We start from the raw sequence: 27,012 nt of genomic DNA, 5'->3' as shown, positions 1-27,012 counted from the left end.
GCTACAGTGCCACTTCAATAGACAACTGGTGTTGCTGTTGCTGTTTAAGGTGAGGCTGCACTGGTTGACCAGTCCATAAGTTTTGGGTATCTGAAAGCAAAAAATGCTGAAGGGTGGGTTGTTGTGAGGAAAGGCAGGTGAAGTGGACAGCAAGAAGCCCGTGGTCACACCATCTGCAGTTGCATTTTATGCTAGATAGCAGAACGAGGTTGAAGTGGGATTTGAGAAGGGATATAAGGGAGGATTATACTGTCATCGTGAATCTTCGCAACAATGTCAGGAGCAGCAACCTCAGTCACAGTTGACTCCATGATGTTCCAATGGGCTTAGAACATGTCAGTGTGCTTGTTCCCTTCCCTGTTGGTTCTCTGGTGCTATTGTGGTTACATGCAAACTTGTCCTTCAAGACAGAGGGCAGAATGTTAGTGATTGTATTGCACTTCGTTCGGGTAATGTGCCTACCGTTGACAAATAGCTGGAGGTATGTGAAAACTGCTGAGAGGTAGTTGTAAGGCTGGCAGCATTGATAAATGTATGAGGATGAGGTGGACTTTCTGAATGTTGTGTTTTAGTCCTGATTACTGACGGATTAATGATAAAGGTGTGGTGTGTTGAGCAGTGCGAGATGTCATTTAAAGATGCATTTACTGATCTTGACTATCCTTGTGAGGTCATTGAACTTTTTGTGGCAGTGCAAACCAGGTTCTTGCTGCTAGACTCCAAGAGTTCATCTCCCTTGCCACCTGCTTTCAATTCCTTTGATAGCCCTCTCTGCTTTGCTACTGCATTGCTAGTCCTCCTTCACCAAAGCTTTCCTAACACTGTTCCAGCAGCTGTTGTAGCCTGAGTGCACCTTGTGTTTAAGAGGTGCAGGCTGCTTTTAAGAGCAAGCTAGCTGTGCATCAGGCCAGCCATGCACAGGCCTGGGTTCCCTTCAGAGCATGCAACCAGTCAGTAGTGCATTTTGTGCTGGGCTGCACTGTACAATCATGTTGATGACCAAGCAGCAACAAGTTTGTGTGCTGCCTGCCTCAGCAAGACCAGTCAAGATCTGCCCAATATTAGACCTAATTGGATTATTTCCTAAATGTTTTTGAGCAAGGATTATTTAGTCTGAATGGTTTGAAAGACACACTGTTGCTTACCTTACTCACACAGGTTCCAGATCCTCTGTAGAGAGTGCTGTGCTGAAATGGATCTCTAATTACCAAAATTTGCAATGCAAAAGCCCGCAAAAGTTTACAAGAATGGTCCCAGGGATGAAAAACTTCAGCTCTGAGGATAGATCGGAAAGGTTGGGACTGTTCTTCTTGGAGAGAAGAAGCCTGAGAGGAGATTTGGTAAAGATGTTCAAAATCATGAGGGGGGCTGGACAGAGTAGATAGGGAGAAGCTGTTCCTGCTCATAAAAGGATCAAGAACGAGAGGGCACAGATTTAAAGTGAATTGCAAAAAAAAGCAAGTATGAGGTGAGAAAAAACTTTTTCACACAACAAATAGTTCAGGTCTGAAATTCATTGCCTGGAAGTGTGGTGGGGCAGGCTCAGTCGAGGCATTCAAGAGGACATTGGATGATTATTTGAATCGAAACGACATACAGGAGTACGGGAAAAAGGCAGGGCAATGGTACTAGGTCACAATGCTCATTTGGAGAACTGGTGCAGACATAATGTGCCGAGTGGCCTCCTTCTGTGCCATTCAGATTCCGTGATTCTGTGAAAAGTCTCTGACACTGTAAGCGTAATGAACAGCAGCTTACCACCACCTTCATGATTGCAATTAGGGATGGGCATTAAATGCTAAATCTAGTGACACCCACATCCTGTGAACGAGTAAATAAAAACTGTGACGCCATTTGTTTGCCACTGGCCACAATACTTGGATCATTATAAAATGCCATTTAATTTAAAAGTGTAGTGAGGAATGCTTGCACTGATATTGTATTCAGATGTTTTTAATAGGCATTAACATAAAGATATTCAACAATGAATGCCTGCTGTTCACTCAGTATTGAAACTTAGCTGGGGAGAAGAAATGGATACCTTATGCCATACAGAGAAATCAGTATGCATAACAATAACCAGGGGATATGTTTTAATTCTTATTGCCAGTATGAAGTTGGTATTCATATTTCAAACTAATACAAACTCTATTTCGCTGTTTGATGAAAATGATACAGAACAAAGCTGGGAATGGTTTCAAACTTGAAATATAGTTCAAGAATTTCCACTGAGCTGTTCCTGCTTCACCACTATTATTTTGCCGCAAGTGCAGTGGAAAAGCTGTTTGGCATGTAAATGGAGTGAGCAGTAAGGTTACAGTGGTGGGACAGCAATAACTCAGAGGAAGTGCCCAGCCTAAACCAATGCTTGATCAGAAAATTTAAAAATTCTAAGTCCAGGAGACAGACGGGTACTTTTCCTTTCAGTAGAAGTTCTTTCTGCAGCGCCTTAGCCTCAGTTCTTAAGAATGCACGTGGAATTCCTTGTCAGAAAGTCTCACATGTAACTGGCCCTATCTATTATCAGTCATGTTCTTTAAGATTCAATCTAAGCAAAGTTACTATCTTAATCAGTCTTATTTTGATTTTTCTTACATAAGGTTTTTTTTTATTTTTCTACCATTTTATTCATATATAAGTTATTTTTTTTTGGCATGTGATTACACTACAAATGCTGTTCACAGTCTTGCTTTAACATGTTTCCCCAGTATTGTTGCTTATTTTTTGTTTAGCCTTCTTATTTCATTAAATAGCTTTCCTGATGAGATCAATGAAGTAGAGCAGAACAAACAACTGGCTAGGGCTGCACCAGCTTTGCTGAAGGGCAAAGGGTAAGTATTAAGTAGAATGTGCAGTAACTGGCATGGGCTACTAACACTACAAAAATAATTAATTTATTTCATACCGTGTTAACAAAAACATCAATTCTTACAGATATCTCGGGCTTCTAGCAGCAGTACACAGATGTACATTGATTCCACAGGGCCAGACAGCACCATGAGCCATTATCTACCCAGGTTTTCTCAATGATATCACTGATGAACGCTGTACAGGCATTGGTCCATGGTGCTCACCTGTCCCAAAGAATTGATGTACGACTGCATAGAATCGCTAGTGCCATGCCAGAAAACTTCTCTCCCAAGTATTCAGAATTTCAAGCAACAGAAGTATACTGCTTCACATCAATTCTGCTATTATAAATGTAGTATTAGAAGTAACGCATGTACTTTGAGTTTCATAGATTAGACAACCCTATTCATAAACAGGGCATTGAGGCTGGGATTTTATGGGGCCCCAGGAAGTGTGCCGGGAGGTGGGCAGGTGGGGGCACATAAAATCAGGTAGGATGGCAGGGGACTGTGCCTATCACTTTCCAGCTACCGCTGGCATTTTACCACCAGAAGGAAAGGCAGTGGACCTACCCTTAAGCCAATTGAGGGTAAGGGCCGTTTCCCACCACTGCTGGTAAAATGAAACAAAAACGAAAATAGCTGGAAAAACTCAGCAGGTCTGACAGCATCTGCGGAGAGGAACACAGTTAACGTTTCGAGTCTGTATGACTTTTCATCAGATTTAAGGAAATATAGAAATGAGGTGAAATATAAGCTGGTTGAGGGGGGTGGGAGAGGTAGAGCTGGATAGAGGGCCAGTGATAGGTGGAGGCAAAGAAGAGATTGCCAAAGTTGTCATAGACAAAAGGACAAAGGGGTGTTGACGGTGGTGATATTAGCTAAGGAATGTGCTAATGGTGTGCAAATGGTAATGATGTCACCATTAGCACATTGGCCCTACCTGATGTGACCCCAACTCCACTTAATTCCATTCTGGGGCCTCTTCTATCATGACTAATCCTGGCCAGCTTCAGCCCCTGCAGTTGCCACCACTCCAGATGTCGCTGCATCTGAACTGAAGAGCTGCAGGCTCTCCAATTGGCCATCTGATCTTCAGGGCGGGACTTCTTCCCTTAAAGGGATGAAAGCCCTGATGCCAGGCAGTTAATTGCCTGACAAACGTAAAATGTGGTCAGAGCTTCCACGACAGGCCAAGTTGGGTTTGGCCCCAACTTTCCGGCCGATGGATGGGGTCACCCTCACCCTGTAAAATCCTGGCCTCAATCTCTTTAGTCCCATCCCACGTTCCAATCAATGAGTTAGGATTAACATTCGAGTGGAAAAGTATATTGAATTATAGATTGAATTTCTTGAAACAGAAGAGACAAGTGTGTGTGTGTGTGTGTGTGTGTGTAGATGTATCATTCCTTTTGCTTCCTTTTTAGTTTCTCATTTACCTTTTACAATGTTTCCTTTTTTATTCTTTTCTCCGTTGTGTTTCTTCACATTTCTATTATTCTAGGTTGCAGTACAGCCTTGAAATTGCTGATAGACTGGGTGATGAACATGTTCTGATTGGGCTATATATCAACCTCCTCCTGAACAATTCCTCACGGTTAGTCGAGGTTTCTTTTAACCAATGTAAAAATAGTTATGTTTGGAGGAATGTCCTTTAATAATTTGTCAGTTCTATTGATGTAAAAATGAGCAGGACACATATCGCGTGGTGAACGTGGTTCATTTGTTGAATATTTACATGACCTTATGCCCACACCGAGTTATGAAAAGGCTTTTGGATTCCAGATTTAGATGTTTATTGTAAGATAAAATATAAATTTAAAGTATGTGGCGTGTTCTGTGTATGAACCACTACAAGAGAATCTATTGTCAAGAGTCTGTTTAACTGGTAAAATATTAGCATCGATCTCTGCTAAATGTCATAGTAACCTTCCTGATTTCTGATCATTGGATTTCTCAATTTGTTATTCCACTTCATTCTCTCCCAACTATTGAGAAAAAGATCATAACATTAGAAAAGATAATTGGAAGGGTATTTGAAAGTGAAGACTATAAACAGATATGTGGAAACAGTGGAAAAATGGTGTTAGAATAGATTGCTCCAGTTGAAGACCTGGCCTTATGAGCAAGCTCAATGCCTGTTCCACTCAAGGCAGCCCAGTTTGGTAAAGAGATCCTAAAACAAGTGTTACAAGCTTCATTAACATATGCAAGGTGCCTAACACTTGTTTCAGGTGGCCTTGAGAAGGTCCATTTCCACTGAATATGTTTTGCAAAGCTATTAACCTTTAGCCAAACAAATTTACCAACCACACATTATCAAGATTCTGCAATCTGAGTAAGAGTCGCTGTTTGCTTAATTTCAATTACTAATTGCCAGTTTTTCAATTTTTTGATTGGTTATTTTTGCAAGCATTGGTATGTTTTTAATCTCCTCAGTTGTGATTTGTTGCTGTAAAATGAGTGACATTGGAACTAATTAGGTCCAAGATGGTACAAGTTAAACTTGTTAAATACTTATGGAGCTCCATGTACTGCTGACAACAGTCAAAGGCACCTTTCTCTTACCTCTTTTCATCCTGTTACTATGCTTCCTTTATCTCATGTTTTGCTCTCTGCCTTATCTTCTCTATTCTGTTTTTCCCTCAGTTTCTTGCAACCTCACTTGTACTGTGCTTCTGCTCTCTTTTTTTGCCCTTGCTATTCTATCTCTTTGTTTCTCTTGTCCTTTACTGCTTTTCAGCTGGTCTCTTTCTGCTCTTAACTTTCCTTGTTTTCCTCATCTCTTGCCTTCCCTATCTTTCTACTTTTACCTGTTTCTTCTCTCCTTTTCTTTATTGGGCTGGGTTGGTGTGTAACTGATGCAGGCAGGGATCCAGTAATGAGACGCAGGATGTCTAGCTAGGCTGCATAGATACAGTTTAGCCACCATTGGGGAAAAAATGTCTAACATTCAGTCCTTGTTTTGATATAATAGTTTGATTTAGTATTATTTATAGTTCAATAGCTAAATGTACAGAACTTTGGGGAGCCAAGAGATTAGAGAAAGGTTGGAGCACAGCCGCTGGTCTATTGTAGAAACCGAGAAATATAAAACCAAACTACAACACTGCCAGCATTGGGGGAAGGTACAAGGGAAGTCGAGAGAGAAAAAGAGAAGGCAGAAAATGGCAGAGGAAGGCAATGGGATAAGATGAATGGAGGAGGGGCGGGGAAAAGGGGAAGAGATGGGAGAGGGGTTGATAGAAAAAGTATGTACTTAAAATATTCCCAGCAGGGAAGAGTGTCCTGCAATTTAATTTCATCAGGTTTAGAGGAAAAGTAGTCCTTTCTACCATAACCTCCTCACCACCAACTTCTCAAGGGCAATTAGGGATGGGCAGTAGATGTCCATATCCCATGAACAAATAAATTTTAAAAAAATCACAAGCCTCAGTTGTTGGGAGGGTTAAATTTCCCTTCCTGCTAGGCCCTTTTCTGGTCACAATGGTGACAGGAGTGCCTCTGTTAGTAAAACAAAGTTTAGAAAATATCCAGGTGAGAAAATATTTTTTTCCTTTTGCATTAGTCTCATGTTCAATGGCAGAAAAACAACTGATAATGTTGGTGTTTAAACAGTGAGCAATACTGGCTTCCTAAAGGGAAAGGAAAAGTGCTTAGTTGGTTTTCAGCTTTGTCAGGATTTGTAAGGGATGAAGTATAAGCCAGGCATCCATCACCCTTCTTGTGAACTCCAGACAGTCTCTCACCTCCTATGAATGGTACCAAATGGCTGCCAGTCTTCCCTTTCCAGACACATGATAGGATTTGTTCAAAATTTCATGAAATCACTTTTCATTCAGCTGGATTCAGGTACTGAATGAATCCTGCTTCAAGAGCCAACAGACACTGTGGGTTAAATCGGATGCAATAAAGCCTGTATTTTAGATGCTATGAGGCATCCTACAGTGCAAAAATGGCATCCGCAATGCACTTGCACACTTAAAATGGGAAATGTGCCAGACGCCATCTTAATATAGGAATTTGTGCATGCATAACTAATGATCATCAGCAGCATTTAGACCAGACAGATTATAATGTCAATCAATGTACAACGCTGGTTCGATGCCACCACCACCACCTTTGAATGCCACGCTGCAGACTACACCTTGCCTTAACCTCACACAACTGAGCATGACATTAAAGGACCGAAGGACTATCCATCAGCGCTACTGAAAAGGATCAAGAACTACCTACAGGTTAGTGCTGTATTATTTCTTCTGACTGGTGCAATCCTGTGGAGTATTTATATACTCGACCAAAGTTTCATTGGCCCATAGGTAGTGCTCTGACTGATGCTAAGGTATGTTTTTGTTGACTGAAACAAGGTGCTTGCAGAAATGGGTATCCTGGTAAGCCTTCCTCTTGGAATTGAAGAGAGGCTACACAGAACAGAAGAAGCTACTAGACGAGGAGAAGAACGGCGCTCAGAAGGAGGCCATATCCACAGAGGCGGAGAAGGGAGCAATTGTCTGACCACAACTTTAGCGATGACCAATGCTGCAATGCAAGCTGTAATATCAGTCATCAAATGCTGTTCGTTCCATAGAATTGCTAATGGAGGGGATTAATCATCACGTGCTGGAAAGGATATACTCCTGTGTGCAAAGCCTTGTCCAAGCTGGTGCTGGACTTTTCCATGTTCCTTGACATTGTGCACAGGCTTTCAAGTGCACCAAGCATTTGGTTATGTCTTCCTCTGTAGCCTGGCTCATCAAAATCATCATCTGAGACCCCTACAGCAGATCTAGTGTGCTACCTTGCCCTTCAATAAGCTGGCACTATACTATCCTTTCCCCTGCATTGGTTGCCCAGTGTCTTACTATGTGTAGATCCATTTCCTAGCCTTAGTGTCTGATCAAAAGCTGTGAGCATAAGATCAGGTGATACTCTCTGTTCATTATCTTCCTCCTCTTCCACTGGTTAGGCAGGTTCCAGGACTTTGGTGTTTGAAATTAAAAAAATAGAAGGGTAGGGTTATGGTGAGGGGAGAGGAGAGAGTAAGAAGCGCTTGTTTACACCATTTGAAACTTCTAAGCTAGAAGAGATTGCTAGGTGAGGAAGAAGTGGGGTAAGAGTTGGAGCATTATGTATGTTGATAAAAGACCACGGCCTTAATGATGTCCCATCTCATGACTTTCTTCTCCATTGGGTTTAAAACATACTGGCGTGTTTATCTTCCTCCAGTTCTTTCCTGTTGTCTATTGTTATTCAGCAGCTTCTTCTGCAAGGAGGAGAAGGGTGTCTGTGAATGTCCTGCAGTATACTTAGGGATATGCTATCAGAGTTGAATAGCTGCCAATGCGTGCAAGCTGGAAGTTGTGATTGTGAGGCATGCAATAGTGCTAAGCATGTGAGGGTGAGGTCAAGTGTATGAATGATAGGATTGAGTCCTGATGGACAGAGATTGTTGGTAGGTGGATTATGGGGGTGTAATGACTTGAACAGTAAATGAAGCTAGTGGTACAGTTGAGAGGATATGTTATTTGATGATAAGCTCACTCACATTAATAACTCATGTAATTATTGAACATCTTCCTGCAGTGCATTCAGGTTCTAGGAGCAATGCTTCTGGCATTCACCTCCAGGCTGCTTCGTGCCATTGCCCCTGAGTATGTGTCTGGAGGACGTCCTACTTGCTTACAAATCTCTCCAATGTCTGAAAAACTTAGTGCACCCTCTCATGCATGGTTATTCAGTCGTCATTCTTTCACAGGACAGATTCACTTTTTAAACAACCCCCAACACTTCTTACAGGCACAAGGCACCTCCGCTTTAAGTAATGGCAGTCACTTGCGATATTGGGACTCCTGCTGATGTGTGCAATAAGGCCAGCTGCCTGCAGCGACTACGCAAAACAGCATGCAGCATGAATTTATTGTGCTGCCTACAACGCAGTGACGGGGCATGGGTTAATCATGCACTGTGTCCATTTGCCAGTCCTATCCAATTTAGCTCCCATAATCTCTTTCAAAAATACTAACATTGCACCCTCTACAAAATGCCCAGCCTTGGCACCTCGCTTCTTGTACAATATCGCCACATTCTCTGAAACACAAATTTAAAACTCTGAATATTATGTAATACATTAAGTGCACAATTTGTTTGACTCACAGCAAATTAGTAGCCCTCACAATGAGACATCGTACAAGACACAGTATAACACCGTTGTGACAAAATAGCGCATCCTCCAATTGACTAAACAATGTCACTTATGTGCCATTACTTAAATACCTTACCAAGAGAGAGAAAGAAAAACACAAAGCGAAATGGGCAGAGAAACAATGAATGAAATGGCGGAATCAAAGAGAAAAATAACATAAGTTTGTATTTTAAGCACTAAATGTACCTTGAGTAAATCATTTATCATTACTAATTTTTATTCATACATAATAATGGCCTACGTAACTATTGTTTTTCATATTTGTACAAGGAAATGTGATCCTGCATTCTGGCAACTTCATGCAACATCAACTTCACATTACAATATGAAAACTTTGCGAAACAGGAAAATTCTTTGGTACCTGCATCCTACTGACCAATCAGACAAGATCAGAAGATCACTGTGTGAGAAATTACTCAACATTACAGCACATTGACGTATTACAAAACACTTGAGTGAGAACACATCCAAAAATGTACTTATTCAAGAAATCCCCATTTCTCTTGGGCCAACCATCTGCCCCCCCCCCACCCTCAACCACATTTTCACTATATTCCTCAATCCCATCACTCTCTCCAGATCAGTTTGATATGTAATGAAAATCTTATTACTTTAATTATTCTTTAAAACATATGCTGTGTGCAATAAAATGGAAAAAAACCAAGGCCCATTATGTCACTAAATTTACAACTCTATTTCATTAACCAGTTGTGCCATGTCAGTAAAAGTAGTGTACACCAGTAAGATGTAAAGATAAAGTAAAATCTGCCGCGCTCCATTTGACTTTGTTGTCATAGCCACTCGAGCCAACTATATCAGATAGTAAATTTACAATTTATGATCATAAACATTTCTTTGTAGACCAGCTAGTTGTGATGGGCTTTCTTTACTGACAGTAAGTTGCATTCTTTTCATCTTGATATTTCTGAACTTGTGATTTGTCAGTTATACTGGAGTTTAAAGTCGTGATGAAAACTCCCAAATTGAAGTATGATGTTGATAAGTAGTTTTACTATAAGAAAACTCCTGACATATTCTTACTGTAAAACATCAGAGTTCTGCTGAGTTCAGTTTCATTTCTGGAAATATATTAATTATATAAAATTAAATGAACAACCAAGACAACCCATTAAAGTAAATCATTAATCCATCTATTTATGAAATCATAATGCAATGGCATTCTGACAACAGAAGTGAACTGGCAATTTTCTTGATGGCTATCCTGTTTGGTGTAAGAGTGATGGAATCTTGGATATAAAGCATTACTATATTTTTACTCAATATGTTTTGCTATTAAAATTCCAACAGCAAAATGAGTCAGTTTTATATTTGTACATTTATGGTTTGTAAGTCCATATTTAAACCATACAGCCATAGAAGCTTCTGTTAATGCACATGAAAATGTGCATTAATGACAGTTTACAGATTGTCCCACCTCTGGATGATGACCGTTCGACCATGAGTATAAAAGGGCTAAATTTAGAGTAAGTGAAAATCTGCTGAGCTCCATTTGTATCCATAAAAATTGTGCATTGAGTTCAAAAAGTTTGGTTTCATTATTGCATACAAAACAGAACAGCATGAAATACGTGCAAAGGAAATGACAGTTTGCAGCCAACTGCTTTCACTACTGTTTAGAGTTTCACAGCAGCTATTTGGGGGACATAGAATATTCAGGCTCAAATCAAAGCACACCAACAAAGGAACAAATGAAGGCAAGTAAACTTTTAAAATGCAATGGTTATAAGTTTTAGACACTGACTGGTGCTGTAATGACTTGATTGAGGAAGAAAAAAAAGTTTGCAATTATAGGGTTGCATTTTACCAGGTGGGTGGAGTGCCCATTGCCTTCCCATCTCTATGGCATTTTGCCAGTGGTGGGGAAAGTACAGGAAAACCCTCCCACCCAGAGGCTAAATGAACCAATTAAGGGCCTGTTGCTGCCATTTTCCCAGTGACATTTGGGCCCTCTGCTGTGAGAACCCTGATAACCTCCCTATGGTTCTAAGGCTGGAGGGTGGAGGGGAGCCCTCATAATTGGGCACTCGATGACCCACAGAGGGGGCCCCCCAGCAGCAATGGCCACCCCTATAGTGCTGCTCATGCCCTCTCCGACCCACCCCATCCCCTTACTGGATCTATCTGACTGACCCCAGACCCTGCTTAACTTGCTGAGAGGGTGGCCTGCTCCCATCATGTGTTCTCAGCCAGGTGCAGTTCTGGGAGACTGGTTTAAGAAGATGGTTTGCAACTGAGAAGTCAGTGCCACACAGCCAGCTGGGCCTTCGTGCCTTGGCTACACAGTGTGCAGATAAGGCGCTTAAGGGTCAGAACTGCTCAAGGAAGCTGAGCAACCTTCCATCTTCCAAATTCCCAGAAGGAGAAAAACAGTTCAGACCAGTACTCTTGTTCACCGATTTTTACTGGTACTCCATGTTAAGGTATACAAGACCAGTTTTTACTGTTTTTTTTTGCTCCTGGGCTGTAAGCTGCCGGGGTAGATTTCATAGGTGCACCAGGATATGTAAACTAACAGAGGAGAGAGGCATTAATGATTTACAGAAAGGTGATTCTTAATTCTGCATGTTGATTGGAATCCAATCATAAAGTGAGTTCTTACACCAAGTTTTTTTTCTAAATTTGAAGTTGGTGATAATATTTGTAGTCAAACAAGGCCTGAGGCCTCCCAATTCTGGGCCCAAATATGAGCTTACATGAATTTCCTTCCTTGTGAGTTAGGCGAGAATATGCCTTGCACTGTCCCGCGCCTGAGTCAGAACAGGTTACACGCTGAAGCCAGCACTTCATAGAATCTCAAGATCTACCAGCACAGAAAGAGGTCAAGCCCATCCTTCCTATGCTGTTTCTTTCAAAGTGCTATCCAATTAGTCCCAATCATCTGCTCTTTACCCATTGCCCTGCAAATTGTTCCATTTCAAACATTTTTCAAATTCCATTTTGAAAGTTACTATTGAATCTCTTCCTACCACCTTTTCAGGCAGTCCCAAATCATCATAACTTGCAGCATAAAAAGAGAATCTCCCATCTCCCTTCTGGTTCTTCTGTGAATTATCTTAAATCTGTGTCCTCTGGTTACCAACCCTCCCGCCAGTGGAATAATTTCTCTTTATTTACGCTTTCAAAACTCCTCATAATTTTAAGCACATTTGTTAAATCTCTCTTCATCTTCTCTGCTTCAAGGAGTACAATTCCAGAGGTCTTTCAGAACACAATTTTCAGTCATATTAATATAAACTAGTATAAGTTTTTACAAATGTGTTGTTAACATGGCCATTCTTGTTGAATACCTGAGATCTTATTGTAATTATTATTGGTAAAGGGTTACAAATGGAATTGTAAGAGATGACATAAATGTAATTGTGCCCCAAAATGTACTATAGTCTTGAGGAAACTTATCAGCAGACCAACGTATGTTGAGCTATAAAATGTGAGAAGTGTGCAACAAATCTTGATTTTTGCAGTAAGTGTTTTGCTTAAAGTATACAACGGGAGCAAATAATAAGTTGTTTGGTACACTGTCATTTTGTTAGGACTCTTGCAACCTACTTTATACAGAGTGGTTATAATCAACGTAAAGAAACAATGATTTAAATTCCATGTGTAAGTGGACATTGCCAGTATTGAGTTGAAACAAATATCACTATAACAACGATATCCAGAAAAAAGCATAAGAACAAATTAGAATTTTGGTGAGATTGAGAACTATAAAATGAAGGATCCAGTGTTATTGTTGAGGTTTTATCCTTTCTTAATAGTGTCCTTGATAGTCCAAGCCGTCTAGATGAAGAACATCGATTGATAGCACGGTATGCAGCACGACTTGCTGCTGAGGCAGCATCTTCAGTGAGTAGTGAACCAAACAGTCTGGTTTCTTTTAGTTTCATTTTTAATACCTTAAATTTAGTTGCAGCTGAACAGTTCAATATTAGCTTCAGCATCAGAAGAATATACATTTTTAAAAGTCCCTTCAAAGCAAGCAGTGAAATGTAAAGCCCACTTCCTGTATTGTATCCATAATCTGCTATTTGATTTCATAGAATTCTTAGAATTATAGAATGCTTAGAGCATAGAAGGAGGTCATTCGGGCTGTTGTGTCTATAGAGGCTTCCCAAGAATAGCTCAGCTAGGCCCACAACCCCTATTCTTTGCAAATCTTTATCCTTCAGGTGCTTATCCAATTCCTTTTTTTAAAGCTCTACTCATTTCAAGCACCATGTTTTCAGGCAGTGTATTCCGGATCCAAACCACTCACTAAAAAAATGTTTTTTTCATGTCACTATCGTTTCTTTTGCCAGTTTTGTCAGTGTCTTCTGGTTCTCAACCTTTCTATGAATGAGAGCAGCTTCTTCCTACCTACTCTGTCTAGACCCCTCAGGCTGAATTATAAAGGGCACCAGATTCTCCACACCTCCCTGGTTAAAAAATCAGGGGGTTGCCTTGCCGAGGGGGCACTGGCATTTAATGGCCAATCAGAGGCCAGCAGCTCTCCATTATGGGCAGCGCAACTGGGAGCAGTTCCACTGCCAGTATTGCACTCGGGGCTTGAGGCAGTGAGCTGCGCTGGATCCAGCTCAGCAGGTGAGTTAAGGTTCCGAATGCCAAATTGGCAGGCTTTGGCAAGGGAGGTAGGAGTTGGGTTTTGAGAGGCCATGGGGGAGGGGAACCTGGGGAGAATAACACCTTAGGGGAGCCCTCTGAAGGGCTCAGGGGGCCCATTAAGGAGGGTTGCACCCCCTTCCCACTACCAGCCCACGCAGAGAAGCCTGACAGGCTAGGAGCTTGGCATGGGCCAATCCAGCGGCAGCAAGATGAGGCCCTTAAGTGGGCATTAATTGCCCTTAAGATGCGTTCCACATCGTCTTAAAATTGATTTCTTCGAAGTTCTTATAGTTTTAAGAAGGATGTAAATAGTTTAGAGAGAATGCAGAAAGGATTTCTGAGAATGGTTTCAAGGATGAGGGACTTGAGTTATGTAGATAGATTGGAAAAGCGAGCCTCAAAGGGACCACTGGGCCAGCCAATACCAACCCCACTGCTGATAAAATTGCAGTGAGAGCAGGCAGCTATGTGGTGGGCTTGTTGCTTGCTAGTTTTATGTGCTCCCTCACCTTCAAACCCGCTGGCAAGGAAGAGTTTAATCCAGCCCCTCATGATTTTGAATACCTCTATCAAATCTCCACTCAACAAAAGAACAATCCCCACTTCTCCAATCCTCCCTAAATAGAATATACAGTACAGAAACAGGCCATTCAACTTAACTAGTCCATGCTAGAGTATATGCTCCACTTGAGCCTCCTCCCATCTTTCCTCATCTAAATCTATCATCCTAACTTCATTGACCAATCACCACTATCCTCACTGACTCCGTCCCCAGTAGCTCTTAATTTAACAGTTTCATCTTCATGGCCCCACCAGTCCCACTTCTGTAACCTTCCTCAAGCTGTGCCATTTTTTCTGTATTGCTAAAAGATTTCCTTTTTAAGATGTTAAGAGCTTTTATACTTAATCCCAATTTCCTTTCCATGACTAGAATTAATTTAATTATATTCTGGAACATTTTTGTGCATTATATCTGCCTGTTTCAGTATAAAGACTAATGGTGGCAAGAAGGCTTTCCTTTGTATTCAGCCTTTAAATTAAAATTTCTATTTATATCAAATAAGTAAACATAAGTTAAAGCCTCAATGTTAACCCTGCCCATCAGCTGAGAACAGTGCATCTTGGGGCATTAAAATCAAATTTTGGAACATACCACACCCTTCCCAAACCGTTCGTGCAATGTGTCATTTTAGCTGATTAATTATTCTTGCTTTAGGCAGATGTCTGCCCAAGGCAAGTGGGACCTAATTACATACTGAAGTACATCATCTGGACACATTCACTATTTTAACTGCAGATGGGCATGGCCTTTGTTTTGTTAGTTGTCTCATGGCCTAACCTATACCGGGAGGGTTTCCCTCTACTCCTGAGTAACTCTAGTCTGACTCAGGCAGGTTTCTTTAAAACTACTTTATTTACATTATATGCATCATATACATGATAAGCTACTTTCTTAAGTACAGACTATTCAATCTGCTATACAGAGTCTCTAACACACGACTATTGAGTCACTATTACATCATAATGCACATCACTAACTCATTCCCATAACTATTAATCCATTAAAACTACAGCCTGCCCAGTCTCAAACCCTCCAATAAAACCTGTCAACAGTATGTTTAATGATTTCCTTGTGGACGTGTATCTAAAAAGGATTGTCTCAGAGACCCAAACCTCCCCAGATTGACTTGCCTGACTGCTGGGGACAGCCCTATTTATATATATATATATATATATATATATATATACCCCCAAAATATGGCTCCCATCGGCCGTCCTATACAACATTCCCACCTGATCTGAGTAAAAGACCCAATTAAATAAGGTCAGGGTGTTAAGACCATGGGCAGAACCTTCCAGTCGGCGTGTGGGGGCAGGCCTGACACGCCAACGCGCAATGACGATCGCAATATTTCACTCGGCGGGCACACAGCTGAAATGTTAAAGGCCTATTAAGGCCATTAAGAGATTCATTAAAGTACGTAAGAACGCTGCCTGTCCAACCTTAAGGTTGGTGGGCAGGCGAAAAGCCCAAGCGGCCTTCGCATTTTCACGGGCGGGATGAGGTTTCCTGAAGCTTTTATAAAATTCATTAATTTTCCCACCTTTACAAACATTTCCCAACTCATGTGACACTGTCCCCGACTCTCCCTCCTTCTCCCACCGGCCGTGCTTTACGTTGGGCAGGCCTTAATTGGCCAGCCCACGTAAAATGGTGGGTGGCACGCTGCCGATCGCGGGCGATGATCGGCTCCACGCCCACTGCCGCCTGCTCCCACCCAGCCCACCCGCCAGAGGAAAAATCCAGGCCCATAAGACATAGGTGCAGAAGTAGGCCATCTGGCCCATTGAGTCCGCTCCGCCATTCACTGAGATCATGGCTGATCTGATAATCCTCAACTCCACTTTCCTGCCTTTTCCCCATAACCTTTAATTTCCTTACTGATTAAAAATCTGTTTATCTCAGCCTTGAATATACTTAACCACCCAGCCTCTACAGCTCTCTGCGGTAAAGAATTCCACAGATTCACTACCCTCTGAGAGAAGAAATTTCTCCACATCTCTGTTTTAAATGGGCACCCCCTTACTCTGAGATTATGCCCTCTGGTCCTAGACTCTCCCAAAAGGGGAAACAACTTCTCAGCATGTACCCTGTCAAGCCCCCTAAGAATCTTATATGTTTCAATAAGGTCGCCTCATTCTTCTAAGCTCCAATGAATACAGGCCCAACCTACTCAACCTCTCCTCATAAGAAAATCCCTCCTACCCGGGATCAATCTAGTGAACCTTCTTTGGACTGCCTCCAATTCCAGTATATCTCTCCTTAGACAAGGTGACCAAAAATGTTCACAGTATTCTAGGTGTGATCTAACTCATGCCTTGTATAGTTTTAGCAAGACTTCCCTATTTTTATAGTCCATTCCCTTTGAAATAGAGGCCAACATTCCATATGTCTTCCCCATTACCTGTTGAACTTGTATGTTAGCTTTTTGGGATTCATGCACAGGGACTCCCAAATCCCTCTGTGCTGCAACCTTTTGCAGTCCTTCTCCATTTAAATAATATTCAGCACCTCTACCCTTCCTGCCAAAGTTCATAACCTCACATTTTCCGACATTTTATTCCACCTGCCAAGTTTTTGCCCACTCACTTAACCTGTCTGTATACCTCTGTAGACTCCTTGTGTCATCCTCACCACTTGCCTTCCCAACTATTTATGTGTCATCCGCAAACTTGGCGATAGTAAATTCAGTTCCCTCATCTTAGTCATTAATATATATTGTAAATAATTGAGGCCCCTAATCTCTGTGGCACTCCACTAGTTACAGGTTGCCATCCTGAAAATGCCCCCCTATCCCAACTCCCTGTCTTCAATTAGTTCGCCAATCCTCTATCCTTGCTAATATGCTACCCCCAACACCATTGGCTCTTATCTTATTAAGTAGCCTTATGTGCGGTATCTTATCAAACGCCTTTTGGAAAGCCAAATATATTACATCTACCGGTTCCCCTTTATCTATCCTGCTTGTTACCTCCTCAAACAATTCTAATAAATTTGTTAGGCATGATTTCCCCTTCATGGAGCCATGCTGATTCTGCTTGATTAGATTATGTATTTCTAAATACTCTGCTAATACATCCTTTATAACAGACTCCAACATTTCTCAGTGACAGATGTTAAGCTAATTGGCCTATAGTTACCTGTGTTTTTGTCTCCCTCCCTTTTTGAATAAGGGTATTACATCGGCCGTTCTCCAATCCTCTGGGACTTTTCCAGAATCTAAGGACACTTGGAAGATTACTACCGGTGCATCCACTATCTCTGTAGCTACTTACTTTAATATCCTAGGATGCAACCCATCAGGTCCAAAAGACTTATCGGCCTTTAGCCCCATTGGTTTCCCTTGTACTTTTTCTCTAGTGATAGTTATTGTATTTATTTCCTACCCCCTTTTTGCCCCTTGATTATTTAATATATTTGGAAGGCTATTAGTATCCTCTACCTTGAAGGCTGATGCAAAGTATTTATTCAACTCCTCTGCCATTTCCTGGTTCCCCATTATTATTTCTCCAGCCTCATTCTCTAAAGGGCCTATGTTCACTTTGGCCTCTCTCTTCCTTTTTATATACTTAAAGAAGCTCTTACTGTCCTTTTTTATATTACTTGTTAGTTTACCCTCAAAGTTTATTTTCTCCCTCTTTTTTTTGGTCATCTTTTGTTGGTTTTTAAAACTTTCCCAATCCTCTGGTTTACCACTAATCTTTTCCACATTGTATGTTTTTTCTTTCAATTTGATACTGTCCTTAACTTCCTTGGTTAACCATGGTTGGATTATCCCCTTTCTTGAATCCTTCTTTCTCACTGGGATATATCTTTGTTGAGAGTCATGAACTATTTTCTTAAACGTCTGCCATTGTTCATCTTTTCTGCTAAACTGCTTTCCCAGTCCACTCCAGCCAACTCTGCCCTCATTCCATTGTAATTACCCTTATTTAAGTTTAGCACAGTTGTTTCCAACTCAAGTTTCTCACTCTCAAACTGAATGCTAAATTCTACCATATTATGGTCGATGTTTCCTTGGGGATCCTTGACTCTAAGATCATTTATTAAACTTGCCTCATTACACATTACCAGATCCAAAATAGCCTGATCCATGGTTGGATTCACAACATATTGTTATAAGAAACTGTCCCAAATACATTCTATGAATTATTGCTCGTGGCTACCTCTGCCAATTTGATTTTCTCAATCTACATGAAGATTAAAGTCTCCCATGATTAATGTACTACTTTTTTTACATGCCCTCATTATCTCCTGATTTATTCTCTGTCCTATAGTTTAGCGACTGTCAGGGGGCCTGTAGACTACTCCCACCAGTGTCTTCTTCCCTTTGTTATTTCTTACTTCCACCCATATGGATTCTACATCTTCCGATCCAAGATCTTTTCTTGCTATCGCATTTATTCCATCTTGTACTAACAAAGCTACCTCACCAACCTTTCCTTCCTGCCTGTCCTTTCGAAAAGTCACATACCCCCAAATATTTAGTTCCCAGCTTTGATCTCCTTGTAACCACATCTCTGTGATGGCTATAACCTCTATTTGTGCCATTAATTCATTTATTTTGTACTGAATACTACGTGCATTTATGTAAAGGGCCATTAATTTTGCCTTTTTACATTTTCGCCCCCTCTGACCCTATTTGCTGCTTTTTTTTTATGTTTGTACACTCTGTCTCTTCCTGTTACACTCTTGGTATCATTACCTAAATAGCTGCCCTGCTAGGCTGCCATATCCTTTTATAAAAACAAAAAACTGCAGATGCTGGAAATCCAAAACAAAAACAGAATTACCTGAAAAAAACTCAGCAGGTCTGGCAGCATCGGCAGAGAAGAGTTGACGTCAACTCTTTTCTTCTCCGCCGATGCTGCCAGACCTGCTGAGTTTTTCCAGGTAATTCTGTTTTTGCCATATCCTTTTGCTTTGTAAGCCTATGTATTCCCTTTCCAGAACCCTCCCCACCTCTAGTTTAAAGCCCGAGTTGAAATCTCCCAAGCCCACGCTGCAGGAGCCAGAGGTTTGCCGGTCTCAATTGCATTGGCTCATGTCTTAAGATTTCAAGCCTTACTTCAAGAACTGCACCTCAGGCAGGTAACAAATTTAAATAAAATTCTTTATAGTCTCTAATGCCATTCTCACTGCAGCATCCTTGCCACCTTAGTTTGCTTAGTAACATGAAAATTAAATCAGTTCCCTCTACCTCTATTGCTGCAAACAGAGTATTTTGTAGCTTCATAGTTTTTTTCCTCAAAGTAACCTGCATTGAAAATGGTGTGCTGACATCACGACTGAGTGACAAATCTATAGGCATTTCCATGTTTGATTCAAATCTATATCTATTGATCTTCAGTTAGGGAGTGCACTGAGAGATGGAGAATATTTTCGCAGTTTGTTCCATTAGCACACTCTCTAGGTGCTCAAGCAAATAAAACAGCTTCTCGGTGATAGATCTGTGAAGGAATACCAATATTTTATCTAATGTGAATGAAGAAAAGGTTTGTGCAATTGAGTGTTCAAGCAACAAATACTTGATGCAACCTAAAATAATTTTTTTCTCAATCATTTTAGCAACAGCGTGCTCCCGCTGACCTCTCCTCTACCATCGATGCAAATAAACAGCAGCGGCAGTTGATTGCTGAACTTGAAAACAAGAATAGGTAAGTAATGCAATCTTGATTCCGTCTTTCTGTTCCTTCGATTCATTAATCAGTATGTTTCATGTCCAATAAGAAAGGAATCTGTGCTAAAAATGAAATAATAAGAAAGGATAGTAAGAAAGGGCATGAGAACTAATGACCATAATTCATTCAGCTAATTTCAGCGGAATGGAGTACGGTTGCCAATCCTCCATTTCTGCTCTGGATTCTCCAGGAATTAAAGACCACACTCCAGGGCACTGCTGCAAGCACCCCAAGAGAAAAAGCATAGAAACAATTAAAAAGAGTTTTTTTTTTAACATTTTTGTTTGATGCTGCTGCTGCTTGTCGTTACTCCTACCGGGAATCTGCTGTAATGGCATGTCACACTCATCTGCCTTCGCCATCTTCAAACATCCACTGGAGCTCTCTGCCATCATTCTGCAATGTCTGTCATCCAACTACAGCTAGGCTGAGCCCTCCTCCTGTTGCACTCCACTTTGCCCTGTAGAAGAGATCTCTCAGAGATCTGATCTTCAACTCTGATCAAATGGCCAGAATACTGACATTTTCTTTTCTGGGTGTCACTCTTTTGAGTCCTTTTTGTTCTTGCAAATTCAACCACCTCTTCATTGGTCTTATGGTCTATAGCTGGAATTTTTAGCATATGTCTTAACATCCACGTTTCAAAGGTCTCTATTTTCTTCCAAATAAGAAATGTCTTTATTTATTGTCCAGGTTTCTGAGGCATACAAGAAAGTGGATAAAATGAAGCATCTTATGAGTTTATTTCCTTGTTACAAGCTTGAATTTTCTTGTTGTTGACATATCCTTCATCTTCACAAAATTACTTTTGATTACCTCTATCCTTCTAATTTTGGCATTGCATCTACCATCTTCTGTTATCATTTGGCCTAGATAGACAAACTTATATACTTGTTCCAGTGTGACACCATTGACTTCAATCTTCACCTGTATTTCTTCGAATGTATCCCTTCTAACTACTATAGTTTTTGTCTTTTTGGTGTTTGTACTCAATCCATATTCTAAACTTGTAGAATTTACTTGATCTATGATATTTTGTTTATTAGTTATAAAATGTTGGACATTGGCAAAAAGGCTGTTGACTAACAGCTAAGAATCATCCAATCAAGTCTTTTCACTTTCCTAATGGCACAGAAAGATGGTGCTCCATGAGGATGAACAAGAATATGGCACATTTATGGGAGCGGGAAAGTTGGAGGCAGGAAGTCATGTGATGAAACCTCCAGGAATATGTCCAACCAGAGTTGGCAAGGCTAGATGAAAGACAGCCTAGTTCAGATTCATTGGATGGAAAATAAATGACAGATTAAGTAATGGAAAGACAGTGGGGGATATTTAAATATGGGATACATAATATACAGGTCTAATGCATAATAGGAGTATATTGGTATGCCAAAGTCTGGACTTCAGTGGATAAATAGAGAGGAACAAGAAAAAGTGAAGTTTAATAGAGAAATATGTTAAACAGAGAGAGAATGACATTGAAGAAAACATTTTTAAAGATGCAAGTACAGAAGTGAACAATATGAGGAGATTAGGAGGCCAGATATGAAATAAGACTCGTAGGCCTTTATAAGCATGAGAAGTAAGAAGAAAAATCAAATAATGGCTTCGGTCATTTAGAGACCACTATTGTACTTAAGAGTAAGGGAAATACTGTGTTCTTGCGTTTTTGTGACATGTGATAGATCCATCACTGGGGAGATATAGATTCAGAACACTGAAGGATGAGCTAGAAATAAAGCATAATTTTAAAATAACTTACTGACAGAAAATGGGGTGGGGGGTTTGGGGGTTGTAGTTTTAACCTAACCTCCTCGGTGGGAAACTGACGGGATCAGACTGGCCATTTCACCCATTTCACCCCCCACCAAATTGACTTCTGTTGTGTATCGATTGCTCCTTCTCATCATTATTTTACTCCTCCCATGCGTCCTGTTGCTATGGAGGTCTGAAGGAAAGAAGGGTACAAATCAACTATAGCAGAGCATTACTCCTTTGAGATTAAGGAAACAGAGGAGGGGGTGAAAATTTGTGAGGTGTTGTACTTCGTGGGATGTCACAGCAAAACTGTGACAAGATCATCATTAACCTGGTGTTGTCCCTACTGCATGATTTCTCTTCCATTGAGAAGTGGTGCTTCAGTTGGGGATTCCCTCTTCAGTGGAAAACCTTTGAGAGGCATTTTTAAGTTAGGTGAAGGCTATCAGTATGGCCAAGTCATATGGAAAGCTGAAATAAGAGGTGCAATGGTATCACCCTGTTAATCTGGAGGATGGGGTTTTGTTCAAGGAAACGATCGTTGCACTGTTAAATCTGAAGTTTGTGTCCCCCTTAATCAGAATGCACTGTGAGAAGTAGGTTTCCATTAACCCGCTAGCTTAGAGGGAAACGTGCCAGGAACAGAGCCAAGCAAAGACCTGTTGGCTGAAAGATTTGATGGGCTTTGACTGTAAGTTCTGAAGCATCGTAATGGCACTGCTATTTTCAGTTATCTCTGACAACCTGTATTCATTTGTCTGTGACAATATAAATCCACAAAATTGTTTGTCTTTTGTCAGAGAGATCCTGCAAGAGATACAGAGATTGAGGCTAGAACATGAGCAGGCATCTCAACCCACACCCGAGAAGGCACAACAGAATCCCACCCTCCTAGCAGAACTCCGGCTCCTCAGGTAACTAATTGAAAATGCGATTTAATTAGCCCAGTAATAAGGTCAGTTGCAAGCTATAGCTCTTCCCTGCTTTAAAGTGTTTAGTCCAACACTTACGCTGCCTACTTCCTCCACTGCCCCCCACCCTGGCCCCCCAACCCACTCCCCACCAGCCCATCCCCACGTACACTACTGCAGGAAATTTTTCCACTTCCTGCAAAAGAAGAAGAAATATTATTTTGGACTTTAGCTTAGCAGTATTGCTCATTGTACAGTTTTGATGGCACTCTACACATCAACATACAAACATATGAATTAGGAGTAGGGGTAGGCCATTTGGCCCTTCAAGCCAAAAGATCATGGCTGCTCTAAGTGTAATCTGCCTACCCCTGATAACCTTTCACCCATATGTTTATCAAGAATCTGTCTACCTCTGCCTTAAAAACATTCAAAGACTCTACTTTCACTGCCTTTCGTGGATGGGAATTCCAAAGATTAACTACCCTGAGAGAAAAAAATTACTCTTGTCTCTGCCTTAAATGGACAGCCCCTTATTTTTGTGACCCCTAGTGACCCCTAGTTTTAGATTCTTCTACAAGAGGAAACACCATTCCATATCCACCCTGTCAAAACCCCTCAGGATCTTATGTTTCAGTCAAGTCGCCCCTTGCTCTTCTAAATTCCAGTGGATACGAGCTTAACTTGTCCAATCTTTCCTCAGAAGATAGCCTGCCCACTCCTGGGATTAGTTTAATTAACCTTTCTGAACTGCTTCTAATGTATTTTCATCATTCCTTAAATAAGGAGACCAATACTGTGCACAGTACTCCAGATGTGGTCTCACCAGTGTCCTGTACAACTGAGGCATAACCTCCCTATTCTTATATTCAATTCCCCTCGCAATAAATGATAACATTCTATTCGCTTTCCTAATTACTTGCTGTACTTGCATACTAACCTTTTGTGATTCATGCACAAGGACATCCAGAGCCCTCTGAATCTCAATGCTCTGCAATCTCTCACCATTTAGAGAATATGCTTCTTTTTTATTCTTCCTGTCAAAATGGACAATTTCACATTTTCCCTCATTATACTCCATTTTCCAGATGTTTGCCCACTCACTTAACTTGTCTATATCCCCTTGTAGCCTCCTTATGCCCTCTTCACAACTTACTTTCCTACCGATCGTATCATCAGAAAGATCAGGAATGAAATTGGACAGACCACCCAGTATCGACCTAGGCACCGGAAATGACAATGGTAAACTCAGCCCTGTCGACCCTGCAAAGTCCTCCTTACTAACAACTGGGGGCTAGTGCCAAAATTGGGAGAGCTGCCTCACAGACTAGTCAAGCAACAGCCTGACATAGTCATCCTCACGGAATCATATCTCACAGATAATGTCCCAGACACCACCATCACCATCACCTTTCCTACCAGCAGGACAGATCCATCAGAGGTGGCAGCACAGTGGTATACAATTGGGAGGGAGTTGCCCTGGGAGTCTTCAACATCGACTCTGGACCCCATGAGGTCTCGTGGCATCAGGTCAAACATGGGCAAGGAAACCTGCTGATTACCACGCACCCACCTATCCTCAGCTGATGAATCAGTGCTCCTCCATGTTGAACACCACTTGGAGGAAGCACTGAGGGTGGCAAAGATGTAGAAGGTACTCTGGATGGGGGACTTCAATGTCCATCACCAAGGGTGGCTCGGTAGCACCACTACTGACTGAGCTGGCTGAGTCCTAAAGGACATAGCTGCTAGACTGGGTCCGTGGCTGGTGGTGAGGGAACCAACAAGAGGGAAAAACATACTTGACCTCATCCTCATCAACCTGCCTGCCGCAGATGCATCTGTCCCTGACAATATCAGTAGGAGTGGCCACCACACAGTTGTTGTGGAGATGAGGTCCCGCCTTCAGGATACCCTCCATTGTGTTGTGGGGCACTACCACCGTGCTAAACGGGATAGATTTCAAACAGATCTAGCAACTCAAGATTGGGCATTCTTGAGGCGCTGTGGGCCATCAGCAGCAGCAGAATTGTACTCAAACGCAATTTGTAACCCCATGGCCTGGCATATCCCCCACTCTACCATTACCATCAAGCCAGGGGATCAACCCTGGTTCAATGGAGAGTGCACGAGGGCATGCCAGGAGCAGCACCAGGCTTACCTAAAAAAGAGGTGTCAACCTGGTGAAGCTATAATGCAGGGCTCCTTGCGAGCCAAACAGCATAAACAGCAAGTGATAGACAGAGCTAAGCAATTCCACAACCAACAGATCAGATCTAAGCTCTGCAGTCCTGCCACATCCAGTTGTGAATGGTGGTGGACAATTAAAACAATTTGCTGGAGGAGGAGACTCCACAAATATCCCCATCCTCAATGACAGGGGAGCCCAGCACATCAGTGCAAAAGATAAGGCTGAAGCATTTGCTACAATTTTCAGCCAGAAGTGCCGAGTGGATGATCTATCTCAGCCTCCTCCGGAGGGCCCCAGCAACACAGATGCCAGTCTTCAGCCAATTCAATTCACTCCACATGATATCAGGATATGGCTGAAGGCACTGGATACTGCAAAGGCTATGGGCCCTGACAATATTCCGGCAATAGTACTGAAGATTTGAGCTCCGAACTTGCCGTGCCCCTAGGCAAGCTGTTCCAGTACAACAACAACACTGGCATCTATCTGGCTATGTGGAAAATTGCCCAGGTATGTCCTGCCCACCAAAAGTAAGACAAATCCAACCCGGCCAATTACCGCCCCATCAGTCTCCTCCCAATCGTCAGTAAAGTAATGGAAGGAGTCATCAACAGTGCTATCCTACTCACTGAGGCCTAGTTTGGGTTCCACAAGGGCCACTCAGCTCCTGCCCTCATGACAGTCTTAGTTCAAACATGGACAAAAGAGCAGAACTTCTGAGGTGAGGTGAGAATGACTGCCCTTGATATCAAGTCCGTATTTGAACAAGTGTGGCATCAAGGAGCCCTAGCAAAACTGGAGTCAATGGGACAAAAGCAGAAAATGCTGGAAAAACGCAGTAGGTTAAGCAGCATCTGTGGAGAGAGAAACAGAGTTAATGTTTCGAGTCCTTATGACCATTCTTCAAAGCTAAAGAGAAGTGTCAATTGGAATCGGGGGAAGCTCTCCACTAGCTAGAGCCATACCTAGCATAAAGGAAGATGGTTGAGGTTGTTGGAGGTCTGTCATCTCAGCACCAGGACATCTCTGCAGGAGTTCCTCAGGGTAGTGTCCTCAACCCAACCATCTTCATCTGCTTCCTCAATGGCCTTCCTTCCACCATAAGGTCAGAAGTGGGGACATTCGCTGATGATTGCACAATGTTCAGCACCATTTGCAACTTCTCAGATACCAAAGGAGTCCATGTCCATGTCCAAATGCAGCAAGACCTGGACAATATCCAGGCTTGGGCTAACAATTGGCAAGTAATATTTGCGCCACACAAGTGCCAGGCAATGACCATCTCCAACAAGAGAGAATGTAACCATCGCCCCTTGGCATTCAATGGCATTACCATCACTGAATCCCCACTGACAACATCCATTGACAGAAACTGAATTGGACTAGCCATATAAATACTGTGGCTGCAAGAGGGAGGTCAGGCCGGAAATCCTGTGATGAGTAACTTACCATCTGACTTCCCAAAGCCTGTCCACCATCTACAAGGCACTGGTCAGGAGTGTGATGGAATACTCCCCACTTGCCTGGATGAGTGCAGCTCCCACAACACTCAAGAAACTCGACACCATCCAGGACAGCCCACTTGATTAGCACCACATCCACAAACATTCACTCCCTCCACCACTGACGTACAGTAGTAGCAGTGTGTACTGTCTACAAGGTGCACTGCAGGAATTCACCAAGGCTCCTTAGACAGCACCTTCCAAACGCACGACCATTACCATCTAGAAGGACAATGGCACTAGATAGATGGGAACACCACCACCTGGAAGTTCCCCTCCAAGTCTCCCACCATCCTGACTTGGAAATATACCGCTGTTCTTTCACTGTCTCTGAGTCAAAATCCCAGAACTCCCTTCCTAACAGCACCATGGATGTACCTACACCACATGGACTTCAGCGGTTCAAGAAGGCAGCTCACCACCAAGGGCAACTAGGGATGGGTAATAAATGCTGGCCCAGCTAGCAAGGCCCACATCCCATGAGTGAATAAAAAAAAGTTTAGCAACCATTCTTTTGGTCCTTTTATCCAAGTCATTTGTATAAATTGTAAAATGTTGAGAGCCCAGCACTAATCCCTGTGGCACATCACTGGTAACATCCTGCCAACCAGAAAAATACCCATTTATGGCTATCCTATTTTTCCTGTTAGCTAGCCAATCTTCTATCCATGCCAAGATATTACCCCCCACACCTTGAGCTTTTATTTTCTGTAATAACGTTTGATGTGGCACC

General features: G+C 41.9%; 1 protein-coding gene across 23 annotated transcripts in view; it reads left to right on the top strand.

Annotated features, from left to right (window-relative positions):
• dtna (dystrobrevin, alpha) overlaps nt 1–27,012 on the top strand; it is a 444,909-nt gene that overhangs the window by 347,431 nt on the left and 70,466 nt on the right. For 14 of the 23 annotated variants that reach the window (XM_041189637.1, XM_041189635.1, XM_041189653.1 and 11 more), the window contains 5 exons: nt 2,733–2,831; nt 4,354–4,446; nt 12,828–12,915; nt 19,802–19,890; nt 22,476–22,589. In XM_041189637.1, the coding sequence (XP_041045571.1) occupies nt 2,733–2,831; nt 4,354–4,446; nt 12,828–12,915; nt 19,802–19,890; nt 22,476–22,589 (483 nt within the window). The remainder of the gene's footprint in view (nt 1–2,732; nt 2,832–4,353; nt 4,447–12,827; nt 12,916–19,801; nt 19,891–22,475; nt 22,590–27,012) is intronic. The other 9 variants (XM_041189640.1, XM_041189636.1, XM_041189651.1 and 6 more) reach the window with 2 other exon arrangements.

This window comes from Carcharodon carcharias, chromosome 6, assembly GCF_017639515.1.
Source record: "Carcharodon carcharias isolate sCarCar2 chromosome 6, sCarCar2.pri, whole genome shotgun sequence".
Taxonomy (NCBI): Eukaryota; Metazoa; Chordata; class Chondrichthyes; order Lamniformes; family Lamnidae; genus Carcharodon; species Carcharodon carcharias.
The sequence above is the reverse complement of the archived record's forward strand: the minus strand, read 5'-3'. Positions and strand labels throughout refer to the sequence as shown.